The sequence below is a fragment of the Sebastes fasciatus genome, chromosome 7 (assembly GCF_043250625.1).
Source record: "Sebastes fasciatus isolate fSebFas1 chromosome 7, fSebFas1.pri, whole genome shotgun sequence".
NCBI lineage: Eukaryota > Metazoa > Chordata > Actinopteri > Perciformes > Sebastidae > Sebastes > Sebastes fasciatus.
The window spans coordinates 31,819,241-31,836,755 of record NC_133801.1 but is presented as its reverse complement, the minus strand read 5'-3'; the positions used below and the strand labels follow the sequence as shown (position 1 = coordinate 31,836,755).

At 43.0% G+C, this 17,515-nt stretch overlaps 1 protein-coding gene across 1 annotated transcript in view; it reads right to left on the bottom strand.

The window, feature by feature from the left end:
* frem2b (FRAS1 related extracellular matrix 2b) overlaps positions 1-16,964 on the bottom strand; it is a 63,694-nt gene extending 46,730 nt beyond the window's left edge. Inside the window, exons 1-2 of the mRNA XM_074640323.1 lie at positions 11,813-16,964; positions 10,618-10,707 (exon numbers count right to left, since the gene is read on the bottom strand). Of these exons, the coding sequence (XP_074496424.1) occupies positions 10,618-10,707; positions 11,813-16,823 (5,101 nt within the window). The 5' untranslated portion in view covers positions 16,824-16,964. The remainder of the gene's footprint in view (positions 1-10,617; positions 10,708-11,812) is intronic.
* Between the last annotated feature and the right edge of the window lie 551 nt (positions 16,965-17,515).

The window sequence follows — 17,515 nt, the reverse complement described above, 5'->3', positions numbered from 1 at the left end:
TACTTGACAAATCTCCCTTTAAGGTACATTTTGAACAGATAAAAAATGTGTGATTAATTTGCGATTAATCGCGATTAACTATGGACAATCGTGCAATTATTAAATATTTCAACCAATTGAAAGCCCTAGTATAGACGCATAGGGGAAAACTGCAAAATACATTTACAACCATTTGAATAAGTTGTAAAAGACAAACATGCTACACTCCTTTTGGGCTAATTTTGGAAAACAGAAGTCACGTCACACTCTGCCTGATTGAAGAGATGAGCCCATGGAGACAAAAATCTGTCTCCATCCCAGGAGCTGAAAGACTTGCATTGTTACAAAGTGTGTTAAATATACGTCAACTCTGTGATGCTGCTGGTGACTGAATAGAAAAGAACATAGGCGGTGAAATAACAAGGGGATACAAGGGGGAGTGTGAAAATGTGAGAGGAAACAAAGCAACATAAGGATGCAGGATGAAGGGACTTGACAAAGAGAGGGGGGACGTGCTTTTTCTTGACCCTTGAATGCACAGTGTTTGCTCTCTTGTCAGATCGAATAATGGTGGACTGTTTGCTGAAAGCAGCAGTGTGAGACCATAGAATATAAAAACCCCATCCCGGTCCCACAGACTCATGAGCTCCATACTAATAGAGCCGGGTGTTTGTCCAGGCTGTTCTCGGGGCCTCCATTGGTTTCATTTATAACAACATGTTTCAGCTGCATTTCACAGTTGTTACGTGCAAATCCTCACATGTAGAAAGGATTTTGCCTGAGAGGAGAATGCTCCCTGAAAAGCTGAAATGGTAATTCCTAAAGAAGTGTTAAATGACTCTTGGTTCTCTTTGTTTGTGACTGATGAAAATGAGACTTCAAGTAGAACTGTGCAAACCTGCATGTTCAAGATAAGCATGCTAGTCTGCATTCATGAAAAGAGGAGAGAGAATGTCTAAGGATTTAATGTTGTTATTGTCTCATCCTTGTAATATTGAACTGAAGATTAGTCTGTGCGGCGAAACAAAGCCAGGATTCAAAAATATGTACAGGTATGTTAAAAGAAGATTACTTCTGAGGATGCTTGCACAATTTGATTTAGACACTCAAACTGCAGGTGTTTTACACTGTATTTGAATCATTATAAAAGCAACTTCTCTGTTTGAGAAAGTGAATTTTACACTGGAAAAATCTTAAAGAACATTTGATGCAAAGCCGGAGACACTCTGGTAGTTGCAGAGATGGACTCTGTGACTTTATGAGTATATTAGAGGCCATGGCTATGCAAATAACATTCAGAAACTTATTTGTGTGCAGCGATTGGATGTACAGTATTACTCTCACATGTAGTATATTCAAATCTATCGTCCAATCATGTCTCATTTTAAAAAATGATTACGCAATTTTATATATGTGGTTCCCAACCTGGGGTCCGGCCTATTTAGTAGCAAAATCTAACGAAATATTCTGCCTCAATCCATATTTGTTGCCGTTTAGCCTTTCAAAAACAACATTTTCATCACGATCAAAAATCTATTTTGGCTCTAACACTATTATAGTAAATTAATTAAAAGGTTACAAAAACAGATAATATTTTCTGCATTCGCTTGGTGAATCCATCAAGACGTCAATACTTTTTTCATGTTGATGAAACTGACGAGTTTTATTGATTAAAGAAAGATGATTTAATAAAAAAACACTAACTCATTTAATACACTAAATCACCCATAAATAGCATTATCATTTGGGCAAACTATAACCAGTATGTTTAGATTTTGAATTTAACTACACTGGTGCAATGGTTGAACAGAAAAACGTATTGCTATACATGACATACTGTAACTATAACAATTATTATCATACAGTTTTCAACACTACGTCTTTATTAGGGAATTTGATGCAACGGTTTAATGATGTAAGAGTATGTAATAGATCATACTGATAGATAGCCTACACTGCATTGAACTGTTACGCTGCTAGACTCAGTGACAATGTAGCGGGCCACGTTTTGTCGTTTTTGTCGCTCGTAGTGTGAATATACTGTAGCTTTAGAGCCTATACTGAATGCAAAGCTTTAAGCCACATAACCTGAACTGACTACAGTCTTTACAGTGGTTATCTTTATTGTTCCCAGAGGGAGATTTGTTTGCAGCCAGGTAAATAAAGTAGTCACACATCATTTAAAAACCCATCAGTTAAAGAAAAACAACATTAATGGTACAATAGCAGTAGTCATGTGTTACATCAACCTACTGTTATATCAACACTAAACCTAGTCTAGGTTGCTAATATAGCAACAGTACTTTTAATTGGTGTACCGTAGTCCCGGCAAGTCTGTTAGTAGGAAGTACATGTTACATATTGATCCCCAGGTGGTAAATTAGGTGTTACTCCTCCAACTTGACAAATGGCATTATGTTATAGGCTATACATAGCCTAATTGGCTTTCCATTGGCAGTTATGATAAACAACTAATGATGTTGTATCATCACTCATTATTAAAAAATACAAAGGCAGCTAGCAACAAAGTGTGTATCTAAAGACGCCTGACAACAAGTGGGTTATATCTCCTGGGCAAATAAATCTCAAAAGACGCCAAATAAACAGTGTTGGTGCTTAATATAGATTGTCAGTCATAAAGTTAGCAGCTTTATCTAATATGGCACACAGGGAACAATGTTGAAAAGGATGACAGCGTTAAAGAGCGCTCACAAGTTGAAGCTCACTGTTAGAGACAGGTAGAGATAACAACTATGATAGTTCCAAAACAAACCTTTGAAAATAACCATAGAAGCGGATCAAATGTGTCAAAAAAGAAGAAGAAATAGCTTCAAAAAGCTGCTCTCTATGGCGGGCTGCCATTCAGAGACCATGGCTGTTCAAAGCTAACACAAATGCACGACCTGGTGTAAGGAGCACAGCACCTGGACCCTGGAGGAATGGAATAAAGTAATAAGATGTGAAGGGGATAAACATGAGAGGCATGCAGAAGTTGCATTGTTGCCTACAGCTCTATCGACATTAACTCTCGCACACTGAATGCCCTTTAAAAAAAGATCAACTCTCTTTAGAAGCTAAATTAAGTGTGAATTAAATCTGTTAGCTGGCTATCCCAAAGGTTTCACAAGGCCCCAATAGCGCTAAATGTTCCCTCCCTGTAATGAAACACAATGGGCTATTTTGCATATGACTCATTGACCAATGATAACCTTTGAAGTATTACAGAGCAATTTTGCGGTAATTGTAATAGCTTCTGCCAATTACTTGGCGATTTATGGGGCTAAATGTAACCGCTGTATCAGATTGCCCAGCGGTCTAGACCTGCACCCGGTGGCCTATCTTTTTTTCCTTCTTCCCATTTACTTGCTAATATGTAACTCTTCACTGCAAGCCCATGTCCTGGAAAACCAAGATAAGCCCAGGCATGGTCTAGTTCAATTCAGGCAGCAAGACATTCCTCACTATTCTTAATGGGGGAAGGGTTGATCTGAGCTGTGGACATTGCCCTGGCTGTTCCACACATGTTTTTAAGTTGTTGTTTTTGTTTTGTTTTTTCTATGAAAAAATAAATAAAAAATGATTGGTTTATTTTTGCCGAAGACTAATCAAGTCTGTCAAATATCAAAATAATTTCTATTCAAATGTAGATGAGGCTGCTACCCGCGGGGCTCACCTACTCCCAACTTGTCAACACAGGCGGTGTTTAGAGAGTGAACCGCACATCAGCGCATTCATGCCATCGCTACAGGCGACAGGAAGCAGCTTGAAGCCTTGCCCCCACCAATCTTGGGACCAACAGAGCACTTCAATCTTTCATCTCTTCTGACTGCTCTTCCCTCCCATTTCTCAACTAGATGACTTCTCATATCCTGCCTATCAGGCTCCACTTATGGTTGAAAGCAGGTGGTGGAGCCGGGGCGGTGGTGGTGAGAGGGAGCTCGATCCACACACAGAATCCCCAAAGGATTTCATCAGCACCTTTTATGAGATGAGAGCCCTGGAACTCTCAAGACACGCTCCAACCATGTTCATAGGGGGGAATATATAAAATGCAAACCTTCTCAAGAGAGTTTGCTTCAAGCCGTGTAACATTTCCAATTCCCCTCTACTGTATGTATTTTCTTGGCGTACTGAAATGCTGATGATATCAAAATGAAAGGAGCTGTTTTCTTTTTTCCTGGCCTACATCATAGCAGTCTAATCAAAAGAGACACCAGCTTGAAATCAAAGACAAAGCAGTTATCAATTAAACTGTAGTTGATGCCCGGCATCTTGATGCAACATTTTAGCAGTGCCAGCTTCATCTCTGATTATGGGATCGGGCAGCTGGCCCCAAGATGGATGGATGGTGGGTGATTTGCGTGTGTACGTGTGTGAATGTTTGTGCATAAAAAGTGTCTACAAAGGATATGTACCCTGCATTGGGCTCTGATCCTGAAACCCAGGCTATAGCTGGAGAGAGTTGTGACACTGCAGCCTTAGCCCAGCTGTCAGAGGCTTATCGTGCAGCAGGGCTGAGAGGAGCAGCTCCGGCCCACTGCTGGGAGTCAGGGGCCAAAAACACATTATCCAGAGTGATTTTGCAAAATTGAACAAAAGCTCTGCTCCTGTGAAAAGAGAGATGTCACAGCATCACTGACTCCGCGTTCCTGCTGGGTTTTTTTTGGGGGGGGGGGTATCAGATTTATCAAAACACAGTCTCATTAAATTGTTTGATATTTTACGGCTTAAAATCAAACAAGACACAAATGGAACGCTCCCTTAAGAGACTTAAGATACCAAAACGTTTCATTTTGCTGAACATTTGAGTTTTCCATTCCATTTTTTACACATTTTTTATCTCGTTCTGTTGCCAGTGCTAGAAAGCTATATGTATTTTATATATCAGGTTTTCTGGAGTTGATGGGACTCTCGGCTGTCAAAACGCAAAACCGAGCACATACATCAGCCTGCAAGCTTATTCCACAAAAGAGGGATTTTCTGCAAACCCATTGCTTGAACAACCCCAGTTCTGCTAGACTGATATCCTAAGGCAGGTATATGACGACACACATCATCATCCAGGGAACAAGCCCGGGCCTGGGTTTCTATACTTTCGGGAATTTGCCTTTGCTTTGTTAACCTCGGCTCCACACGCTGACTTTGGCAGCATATTAAGATAGAGGAAGGGAATCATCAAGCAGGGTTTCCCCGTCTGTTTCCTAAAGGGAAAATGAGGGCACATCAATGTGAAAGGGTCTTAGAAACTTTAGCTATGTTTCACCCAAATGTGATATACAATCACAACTGTACCAGAATAAAAAATATATAAGATGCTGCTATCCCTCTCCTAAATCATTATTTATCATTAATACATTTATGGCTCTCTTTTTCTGTCCCAGCAGACACATCTCAAGCAGTAGAAGATGCTTTTTTGACTAAACAAGGACTATTTAGCAGTAATTGGCACTCAAGAGAAAAGGAAACCACAATGGAGAAAAAGAAGCATAAAATCCAAATGTAATCCAACAAACCTGAGCCAAGGAAACCCAAGGAAAGAAACAGAAAACCCCTCAATTGGCTGATTCGATGCATAATTCATAATATATGAATGGAATTTCACATCGACATGTTTTGGCTTACTTGCCTTCTAGAATGAGCCAATCATTAATAATGGCTTTTTAATCTTTTTCTGAGAAGAATTACATTAGCTTGGAGTCTGTTAGCTCAAAATGAATGTTTCATCCCTTCATCGATGAGCACAGGTTCTTTCACTTGTTTGGTTAGTCACCTCAGCACTCTCCACATATGCTTTTACTTGCTCTTCATAAACACAATAAGAAAAACGTATTTGTGAATACACCTTGTTGTGTTGAATAGAGACAACAGAAAGCCTGGTGCTGGGTAATACACATTGCAATATAACTGCAATGCAGACCGGTGAGAAATTATAACTCAAAGTTAGCGACTAAGGACATAAGGGACCAGTGAGACACGCAAATCACTCTCCATCTAAAAAGAGCCTAAATCCTCTGTAATTCAGTTTTTCACCCTCAAAGTGAAACAGCTGTTACCCAGGAATAGCTCCTCTAATCAACTTCCAGATGTTTTATCACAAAACATATCTCCATAACAATAAAATGACCGAATACCTAATATTTTATTAGCTGCAGCACAGATGGACTGCGAGGAAAAGCTAACGCCCCCCAGATCTCTTTAAAAGACAATAACTGGACCAGCTATGTAATTTGCTGAGGCCCACAGCATACTTTATGATTCACACTATAGGTCCCAAGGACAGAGGAATGTTATACCCCCCAAGAAAAGTGTAGGGAAGACATTTTCATTAATAACAGGATAGAAACACACAGAGAAACTGCAGAGTCATCACCTGCACTGTGATGGGGATATTATAGCATTCACAAAGTCTATATTAACCTCACAACTGCGTGTGAGTGCATGTTCCCCCTTACTTTTGTTGCACTCTAGCACGTTATGGGGAGAAAGATAATCCCTCCTAACCTGGGATTAGACAGGAGGGGAGACAAGGGAGATGGATTCAAGTATGCACTCAGTGTCACAAGCGATTACACACCGATAACATGGAAGATCTGCACGGCAGATGTTACTGCAGGCCGAAATGGTTGGGAGGATTTATTAGGCGAGGTGCTCATGGTGACCTGAACTCATCTTGTTACACGAGGCAGAAATAACAAACAAAACACGCTTGTTGAGGAGGGCACTGCGGACTTGCACTGGAAACTTGAAAGGAGAAACATTCCTCTCTGTTTCAGGGGCTGCCATGTAAGGAAAAAATGTTCCAGTCAGTAATTTTACCCATTCATCTATGAATCTGAATTATTGATTTTCATACTCTATGCCCATGGGGCCTGCTACAAAACAAATCTCACAAGTCAAATGGGAAGGAAACTTTGGACAGAGCTGTGGAGTTTGACCTTCAGAAGTAGCTTATTTTATGAACTGAACAATCAATGATCTTTTGCTGCCTCTTTGTAGCTCAGTGAAAGAAAAAAAAAAAAGAGAGATGGTACTGAGTGCCTGGAATGAAAAACAAAGGCCACGGCAGTGTGTCTGTCAGTAGGACCATCCCTGATGCTGACTGACTGCTGGAGGCAGACAGGGATTCTGCTCCACAAACAATTTCCTGGGAATGCAAGGGCTTGTGTGTGCTCAGGTAAGCTCACCTGAATGCACCCGAATCCTCAGGAGACAAGGAGGGGGGGCGAAGTCCACCGATACACGGCAATTAAGTGACTTAAAGACAGGAGCAGCCCCCTCCCCAGCACACACGGATACACAAACATCCAGAAATCAATCGTGTTCTGAGCGAGACACTTTCACCGAGTAATTAAAGAGGTTTCTGGCGCACGACTCTGTTCGTGACTTTGCTATCCAGGTGTGATATTTCTCCAAAACAGACACCCACAAATGAATACATGTACTCTCAGTCCTCTGTGATTATTCATTCAAAGCTTTGACAAGCCTGAAAAATAGCGAGACACACACTCTGAGAAAACATGTCTGCCCCGTTATCTCCTTTTTGGCAAAAGCACCTAAAATAAAGCTGTAACGGCACACAGTGCAAGATTCTAAGATAAAAAAGAAACCGGAGACAGATGAGAAAATAACACACAAAGTCCACGAATTACTTATGATTATATAGTTATAGACTATTACAAAGAATGTGTAGTATAATTTTGATGTGATTTCAGTATAATTATTGAGTTTGTTCTACCCCGTTTTGGTAGAACAAACTTAATAATACTTAAAAATAGCAGTGTTTTAATCACACAGAGAGAATCCGTCTTTTATTGTGACACACACTAATTAAAATGATAAGCATTTTGGGACGTGGCCTAATTGCCATGTTGTTATCTGTGGCGAAAAGCCCATCTGCTGTCTCCATGTAGCCAAGTTAATTGAGTGAAAAAGCAACTTCACTTCAAGTCTAAATTACATAAGCATAATTTATCTAGCTAAACAAAACAATTCACAAGGAGTTTATCATCCTTTATATCAGTTCTTATGAAATCACTTAAAGCAAATCATTATTGCAATCAATATTCACATGGGACTGTGCCAAACAAGGTACAAGAGGAGGTCAGATCCGACATAGATTCGAATTTGGGCTCTGAACACTCCGAGTTTAAATGACACTCCGCTGCCAAGAAGAACTCAGCCCCTGGCAGCTCAATTTAACGGAGCCAAGACTGTTCCCTGCACCGAGACAATCCATCTATCGGAGAAACTATGATCCCAGCTTCAACAGCTAAAACAACCCTGTGGTCAAACTGCCATAAGTATTTGGATTGAGCGTAATGAATGTATTGGCACTTTCCATTTATTCCCGTTGCTAAAAAAACATGCCAAGAGTAAATTAGTGCCCTGCCCCGTAATGAGTTCAGGTTGTAAGTCACTTTATTTTAGGATTGCCAATGGAGCCAGCACAAATCCTATAACAATCAGTTGTGTGGGGCACTGATCTCAGGACAGTGAGCTCATCTGTGAGTAGAGGCAAAGAGACAAGTAATGTCAGTGACTATAGTGCTCAGATGATTAGTCAAATTATCGATTAGTCTACCAACAAAGTCTACAGTCAGAGTGACATTGGTAAATTGTTAAAATTATTTTAAATTTAAAATCATGTAAAGTTTGACTCCTCAAATGTGAAGATTTGCTGCTCTTCTCTGTTTAACATAATTAGAAATTAACTGAATATCTTTGTGTTTGTTTGAACGTTTTCAAGCAATTTGAAGCCATCACTTTGCGCTATATGGGAAAATTTTGAGGATTTTTCACTATTTTTGGCCATTTTATAGATCAAATGAATAATTCATTGTTTTAAAAGAAGAAAAAAAAACAGAATAATCAATAGCTACAGCCCTGGTTCCAATCCTGTCTATTGCTATTCTGTAAACACAACCACCATCCTAAAACACATACATACTGTATGGGGGAACATTCAGTCGCAAATATTAATCAGTAGTCAGTCAAAACTGTGCACACGTTCAGAGTTCATCACAGCTGTTAGCAGAAACTCCTGGAATCCCTCTGAGCAGCTGCGACTTGAAAAATAACTTTTCACCCTTAAAAAATTGCCAAGTGCAGTTGGTAAATTTCCCAATGAACTTGAAGTGAGGAGGGGAATGTTTTCCACCGCTGAACATGACACAGTGCAGCTGTGTGCCCGCGTATTCTCCCCAACGCCACTGTTCAAAGAGCTGGAGGCTCCGTCTGGGGATTTAGGGCAGCCACCAGCAAAGCTTAAATCTTATTAAAAAAATGTTCACTGACTGCCTCACACTGCAGTATGTGTCGAATCCTTATGGATGGGTTGTCCAATAAGACCCTTTATCAATTTGTCAAGCCATTTAGGTGCCACTACAAGGCACAATTCCCATGCCATGGAACGTGTCTGCCCATTGCAATTTCATGTTTTGTTTTGTTTGAGCACATAACTATGATTGAGGACAGAATATGACTGTTTTGAATCCTCTTATCAAGTCTAAAGGTAAAAGATTGCAGGAAGTGCTGGAAAAAGTGAATCTAATTGCCAGTTCTGGAAGATAAACTACCGGTGAGGGATACAAGCATATGTCATCAAGCATTAAGCAAGCTAGAGAGAGAAAGGACGTGACAGAGGGAGGGAAGTCTGGAGCGATCCATAACAAATAACCCAATTGAGACAATAATAAAGGGACCAAGTGAACCTCGCTCAGCAACAGAAGAGCTCTGCATGGGCTTGGCATTTGCCAGCGGCTCAGGTAGAGCACTTTTATTCAGTATCGCCCCCTGATAAGGAGCTGTCCCCTGCATTTTAGTCACCACTCATTAGCACCCTATCCACCTGTTGGCATTGATGTTAACCTGTCTATTATTCGACTGAAGCCACAGATTAGTCCCGAGTCGAGAGATGAGAAAATGTGTACGGGGGCCCACTGAGGTGCTTGTGGGAAAAGAGGGCCCCTATTAGAGAGGTCCTTTGTGCTCACTCATCACGGCTGAAGGGTAGCAGAAAGGACACACTGTCAGGCACGCTGCTTCTGCTAATCGGCAACACCGGCGTGATTGCCTCAAACCATTCTCGGAGCCTGTGCCTGATTACATATCTACAGTGGAAGGAAGGTCTTCGCTAATTGTTCTACTAATTACTTACTTGCTAAATCAGTCATTACTTTCTAAATAAGGAGGCTGTTGCATGGAAAAAATAATGGAGGATCATGGGTGGGGTGCTATAAGACTGATGCTGCACAGTAAGACTAACATGAATGTTCAGATAAAAGGTTAATAAGGTGGACGCGCTGACATGCAGATTTTCTCAGCAGAACTATTGGAAATCAACAGAGCATGACATAAACAAAAGTGATCTATAAATAGTATGTTTTTCTTTCCTTCTCGTTCGCTGCATGCCTATTTTATCGTTTACTCATGCTGAAAAAAGAAACCGTGTGAAGTTATTGTTCTGGAAATGTCTCCCATCTGTGCACACAGCTTCTGCTTCTGTTAAATAAGGCACATTATGAAGCACTCAAGCTTTTCCTTTCCCCTCTTAAAGAAATCACTTTTTTTAAAACTTGAGCATCTTAATGGTGTGAGAGCATAATTGCAAGAGGGCATGTTTAAGTAAAATAAACTTACCACTGTCCTCAATGGAGAAAGAGAAGATGTCATTTGTAGCGTTGTCCCCATCCCTCAGGACATAGCATATGTTCATGTCGTCAATTTCAGCTGAAAAAGAGATACATTTGCATAAATATCCATGATATCCCACTCATAAAAGTTACACCAGTTATTTGGCTGAAATGGCAAGTGGGAAAATCATGTCTAATTTGTTCCTAACAGACTATTTGTCAATACTGAGCCCTGCTATGAGAAGCAGGCGGAGGCCGTGGGATGAAATACTTATACTTTATACTTATACTTTATACTTTATTGTCAGACAGGTCTGAAATTTGTTTTGCATAACAGCAGCTCCGTTTGCAACATCACAGAAAGGACAAAGACAATAAACAAGGATACAAACATTATGTGCCCACTGCATAGTGTCGGGGGAATTTGAAAGGAGAAACCGCCTGGTGACAAGGGCTGTATATCTATTAGCCTCCTGAATGACACAGAGCATAGAGAATAGCTTGATTGTTGGTGCTCCATCACAGCGGTCTGTTTGCCTTCCTGGTAGCGTGGTGCAAGACAGGCTTCTTTACGAGTTTCGAATACCCAGGAGAGAGTGTCTTTATTTACTGTCTGTTTATTCTTGAGAGAACTCTTGAAATATTGAACAGGCCTCTTGGGGAAAGCATCTCGCAGTGACTCAGTAAATAAAAGCAGGGGATACATGGTTATTGACTGTACGCTGATGCTGCTACCTTGATACTTAGCATTTACCAAGGTTTACCCAGACACCCCTGTGGTCTGCTTGAAATATAACTCATGTTTGCAAAGCCAGTGGTCTGCTGTGAGCCATGCCACCTATCTATCATCCTGTCTGTAATCCCCTTTTCTTCCCTTAGAAAATATGGCTCTGGTAATGTACAAATCACCATCACTTCTCTCCTAAAGTGAAATACATTAGCACTGTTTGAAAAATGCACTCCCCTAGTGAGATCTGGTCAGCCTGAGGCTCTGGCATACTTCATCTCTGTAAATAGACAGTCTCTTGAGTGAAAACAAAACCCTTATGTTTGAACTCAGCATTTTTCAGGAATCAGAGGGGAGTACATTTAGCGGTGTGAGTAAATGTGAGTGGGCTCTAGAGAATTAAAAATGGTCTTCAGTGTAGTCAAATTTGAATGTCACAGGATTGCAAAAGATGTTTGAAATGCAGCTCTCTTACCTTGCGTGAAGGTGGTGATGGTGGCATTTCCTTTGCCGAGGTTGATCAGGTAGCCGTGTTCCGGGACGACGGTAATCCGAAAGGTCACAGAGTTCTGAATGCTGTCTCTGTCCTCTGCTTTAAGTGTCTTACTGGTGATCACAAACCCAAGGTGACTGGTCTCCAGAACCCGCAATGTCGGGGCCCCCTTGTTCACCACAATCTGTGGCACCCCATTATCCACCGGGAGGACAGTGATTTTCATCATTTGGGGCCTTCGCGTTTCAAACACCGTGTCGGGGAAGATGTAGAAGTCTGTGTGAGTGCCATCGGTGACGGTGAAGGAGAAGCTGTCCTCCGCGCTCTCTGTGCCGTCATGCTTGTAGCTGATCATGTTCTCATTCAGGTCCTGCTTTGTGAAGGAGGTGACGGGCCGGGTGTTGTTAAAGAGCAGGCGACCATGAACTGGGATCTGTGTGACTGTGAACTTCAAGAGGCGGTCAACAGTGTCTCTGTCCTCCACTGTTAGCTCAAACGGCGTGATGAGTTTGTTCTCCCCCTCGGTTACCACCAGGCCGTGTATTGTCACCACGGGCTTTTTGTTGTCCACGTCAGTGATGGAGACGCGGAAAGTGCGGAACACGGGGTTGTAGCCATCGGTCACTTCAAATTCAAAGCTATCCATTTTCACTTCGTCGTCAGAAGTGTGGATGTAGTAGACTTTGTTGCCAGCCAGCTGCAGCTGTGTGAAGGATGAGATGGGCATCCCAGGTGTGTCTGTGCACTCCAGGTGTCCCCTCATGGGAGCTCTGGTGATTGTGAACACCAAGTGTTCATCTGGGCTGTTGAGGTCACTGGTGCTTAGCAGGTCTGTTGTCAGAGTAACCCTGCCACCCTCTTTAAGGGATACACCTTTACTGATCACATCTGGGAAAACCATGTCAATGCCACCCACTGTGACATAGAAGTACCTGTCAATCAAAGGGTTGATGCCATCTGTCACATCGAATTTGATGAGGTCGCGAATCCCCTCTTGCCCATTATGGATGTAAACAATTAAACCCTGATCCACTTCGCTCTGTGTGAAGTTCATTCCAACTGTGATGTTTAGCAATGTCCCATAAGGCGTTGCCTTCTGTAAATATCCCTGACCGGGCCCATAGCGGATAATATAAGTCAGCGTGTCGTCCTCAGAATCCAGATCTGTTGCTTTTAAAATGTCGCTGTTTATGACTTTCACGTCACCTATCTCAATTTCAAGGCCGTCATTGATCGCCATCCTCGGGGTCTCATCGTCCACAGGGATAATCATAACTATTACTGTTTTCTCTACGCTGAACTTTCCATCTGTGAGAACAATATCAAAGCTGTCCTCTGTGGTCTCTGAGTCATCGTGCTCATACACAATGCTGGAGGCCTCCCTGATCTGATCCAAGGTGAAGTTAGAGACGGGGATGGTGCCAGTAGTGAGCTGATTGAGAATAAATCCGTGCTTGGGGGGTTTGGTGATAATGAACGTGAGCTGATCAGGGGGGATATCTGTATCAGCGCCATTCAGAATGGGAGTGTCGATGACTATGTTCATGCCCTCCATAACTACAAACTCTCTCATGTAAATCTCCGGCTTTTCATCATTAGAGGGGATTATGGAGATGGGGAAAAAGTGCCTTTCAGAGAAATTGATGCCATCAGAGCATCTGAAAGTTAACCTGTCCTCCACTGGCTCGACTCCTTTGTGAATGCTTTGAACATAGTAAATGTGATTCCGTCTGATGTCCTTGATGGTGAAAGCACTAATAGCTGTACCGGACCTGGATTTCTCTGAGCCCGGGGCAGGGGAGATATTTTCAACATAGCCTGAAGTCGGCTGCACAATGATTGTACAAAGGAGGTCATCGTTGGCGGTGTCTGCATCATCAGCGCTTATATGAAGAATTTGAATGACATTCTTCTCCCCCTCAACAACAGTGAACTGTGGCCCCACGAAGACCTCCGGAGCCTGGCTGTCCAGGGGAAGAATAGTCACATGCACTCTGACACCTGTGATCTTATTTCCTCCTACAGTCCACTCATCAGACATGTCCGTCAAAGTGAGATTGAAAAAGTCCTCTTTTGTGGCTATGCCTATTTCCCCACTCGTATGAGCATAGACCACAAAGCCGTTAATGACATCGGCTTGGGTGAATGTGCCAGATGGGACACCTTTCACCAGAATTTCCCCTAATGATGGTGGGTCCTCCACAATGAAGGTCAAGCGAAGGTCATCTGTGTCCTCATCTCTTCCCTGAATGACATTACTTGTGATTTCTGTTGCTCCATTTTCCAGTACATCTATGTAGGAGCCAATTGTGCCAGCTGGGAGATTGATGGTTGGAGTCTCATCATCAATAGGCTTCACATTAATCTTTATAGTAATTGGGACAATGTGGATGCCATCGCTGACATCTATTTGTATGGAATCAACAGTTGATTCATCTCCATTATGGATGTATGAAATTCTGCCATTTCCAATATCCTCCAGGGTGAATGTGCCTCCTCTTGTGATGTCAGTGAATGTAAACTGGATCCGGCCGTGCAGTGGAGGCAGAGTTATAGTGAAGGATATCTGTTTGCTGTCTGTGTCTGTGTCTGAGGTGTACAGCTCGGAACTTGTGATGACGTGTGTGCCGCGTTCGAGCACAGTAAATCCAGAGTTGGTTATTTGAGGCGGCGTGTTGTCCACAGGCTTTAAAAATATAGTGAAAACTCCTTCCACAATATTTCCAGAAACATCCTCCACAGTGTAGCGGAACTGCAAAACATGACTGGTAATTCCAAGCTCAAGGTCAGGCGGTTTGTAAGCTATTTTATGGTGGTTTATTTGTGCCTGAGTGAAAGTTGTGACAACAGTGTTTGGCTTTTCAGTTAATACCAGAGCTCCCAACACAACAGGGTTATTCTCATCTGTATCCGTCGGGGGCAGGATGATTGTGTATTTCAGATCCCGATCCTCTGAGTCCAGGTCGGTGTAACGGAGGAATTTCTTTCGAAAGTAAGTAAACTGATACTCGTGCACAGTCATTTCCTGAGTCGTGCCGGGGTACAGTTCAGGTGGGACGTCGTCGACGGGGAGTATTTTGATAATGAACGAGCTCTCGCCCGATTGGTTTGGCGGGTCATTGTCATCTTGAACTCGGAACACAAACTGATCCATGACTGTGCCGGTGCTGTGAGGCCCGATGTGCTTGTAAAACAGTTTGCCATCAGTAATATCCTGCTGCAGCCATTCAGTCACCACTTTCTCATACAATTCATCCTCTGTATTAAACTTCCAGGTTGATGGGTCCTCCGGGGCCTCCGACTGACGCAGCAACACCTGCCCAATGGTGGAAAAGGGAGGCTGAATTGTGAATTTTATTGAAGAATCCTCTGAGTCGATGTCTGCCGCACTGAGCATGAGGGAGGAGACGGGCATCATTTGGTTTTTGAATAAAACCAAACCAGTGTTGGCGTTGATTATGGGGGGCTCGTCATCAGTTGGCACAACAGTGATGGGAAACAGAAACTCCACCTCATTTGTGCCATCTGTCATTCTGAAAATAATATTATCGCTGTATGTGTCGCTGCCGTCGTGTTGATAAATGACCACTCCGGCGTCGAGGTCAGCAGGGGTGAAAAATTTCCTCCTGGAGCCCAGAACGGTCAATTCTCCATGCCTCAGCCCATCAATAACAGTGATTTTGACTTTGTCTAAACTGTCCTCATCGCTGATTTCCAGACTCTGTGAACTGGACAGAGGCCTGGACTGACCCTCATACAGTAACTGGCCCGTATTCCTCGTCACCACGGGGGCCAACGTGTTCATAGGCTTAACAACAATCATGAAAGCAAAAGGGTCTGACACAGCCCCCTCTGAGTCCACAACCTCAAACTCAATCTGGAAAATCCGCTCAGTGTCTGAATCCACAGGGGGGGGCTTGTAGGCGATTTTCAAGTCTTTGAGGTCTCCTTGGTAGAATGAGGTTATTGGTAAATTCCTATCATCTGTGCTCACTATGTAGCCCTCCTCAAAGGACAGGGTGGATGTGATGTTGAAAATTAATTCGTCAGGATTAGACTCAACATCCTCTGCAGCCAGCATATCCGTGGTTATCGCTGTCATTACAAACTGGTCCACTTCCATCATCATCATTGCAACAAAGCTGGGTTTAGGGGCTGTGTTCTCCTCTCCATCTTTAATCCTCACCAGAATTTGGAAAAATTCCTGCTTGAGCAAATTGCCTTCCTTATCATGTAGCTCCACAAGCATTGGAATGTAATCTCTGTTGGGTGACTTCAAAGCAAAAGTGTGCTGATAACGGATGTTCATTTTAATGAATTCATCACAGTCCACCATTGTCCCAAGGCTGTCCTCATCCACAAGTTTCCCATACCTGGGCAGCACGCTGCCACTGGAGAGGGAGGCTATTTTGCACTGGTGTGCACTTTTATCATAGGTGAATTCTAAAATCCTCCTATCGATGGGGTTACTTGTGCCGAGCAGCTTCTCCACAGAGAGTGGCATGTTTTTGGTTAGCACTTCCAGCTGCGTAAAAATGACCTCCACCTCCATCATAAAAGGTATTATAATGGTGTCCGTTTGGGTGTCATACCTGAGTTGTAATCTCACTCTGTCCCTCGGAGGACTCCTGGAGCCGAAGTGAGAATACTTCACGTCGTTGGGGCCGAATTCACACGGAAACTTTTTGGGAGACAGGTGTCCAGGCCTCTGAGACAAGGGATCATTGTCCAGGACCGTTATGCTGCATCTATCACCGGGCTGAACTTGGATGACCAAATCGTTGATGGGATCAATGAAGACTGATCTCCCGAAAGGCACGCGGATCCCATTATTGGCAACCAATATCGTGTCCTCCGACAACTCGGACCTCAAGGCGTATGATAATCCATAGCTGTCAGAAACCTGCGCGAGCGCATCACCTGTCAGAATCAGCGCGAGCAGAACAAAAGCAGCGGCGGTCCCGTGCAGCTGCGGGCGGATAATCCGAGCCATCTGGAGAGTGGAGCCGCAGAGGAGACACGGTGAGACGGGGAACTTTGCGCATACGCCCCTATCAACTAAGTACGGCGGTTAAAGTTGCCAGAGTATAAAATGAGAGTGGGATGATATGACGCACCTATGGGCACTAAGGTGCACCATTCTCTCCCAGCAGCTGTACACTGATAACACAAACTTCATACTCCTGCTCTGCCGAGTAAGGAGCGGTACGCCCTCCTCTCAGCCGATTGGCTCACATCTCCGCTGGAATGCGTTTGTCAGGTTTTAAATGGATATGGCTCGTGTCATTCTGGGCACACAAAACGATGCCGCGTGGGCTGGACCTCATCAGGTTGGATAAGGTAAGAAAAATAAATGAATAAGGCATTCTTTGGGGCATAAAGCAAGAATTAGTGTGGCCAGGAATGAGATTATGGTCCAAATACATCATTCAACACTGTTGGAGGTTGTTTTAAAATCATCTACATTTGTTCTCTAATCAAAGCTATATTCTCTCCCTCCAGATTATTCCTCACAATAAGGGAAAGCAGTCAGAAGTGCTGCTGTATAATAGAGTCTTCACTGATGATCAAACTGGAGAAAAGCTTTGTCTCCCTCTCGTGGTTTGCGCTGCTGAGGAGGAAGGATGCTCCACACACACACACACACACACACACACACACACACACCCTTCACTACCAGCCACA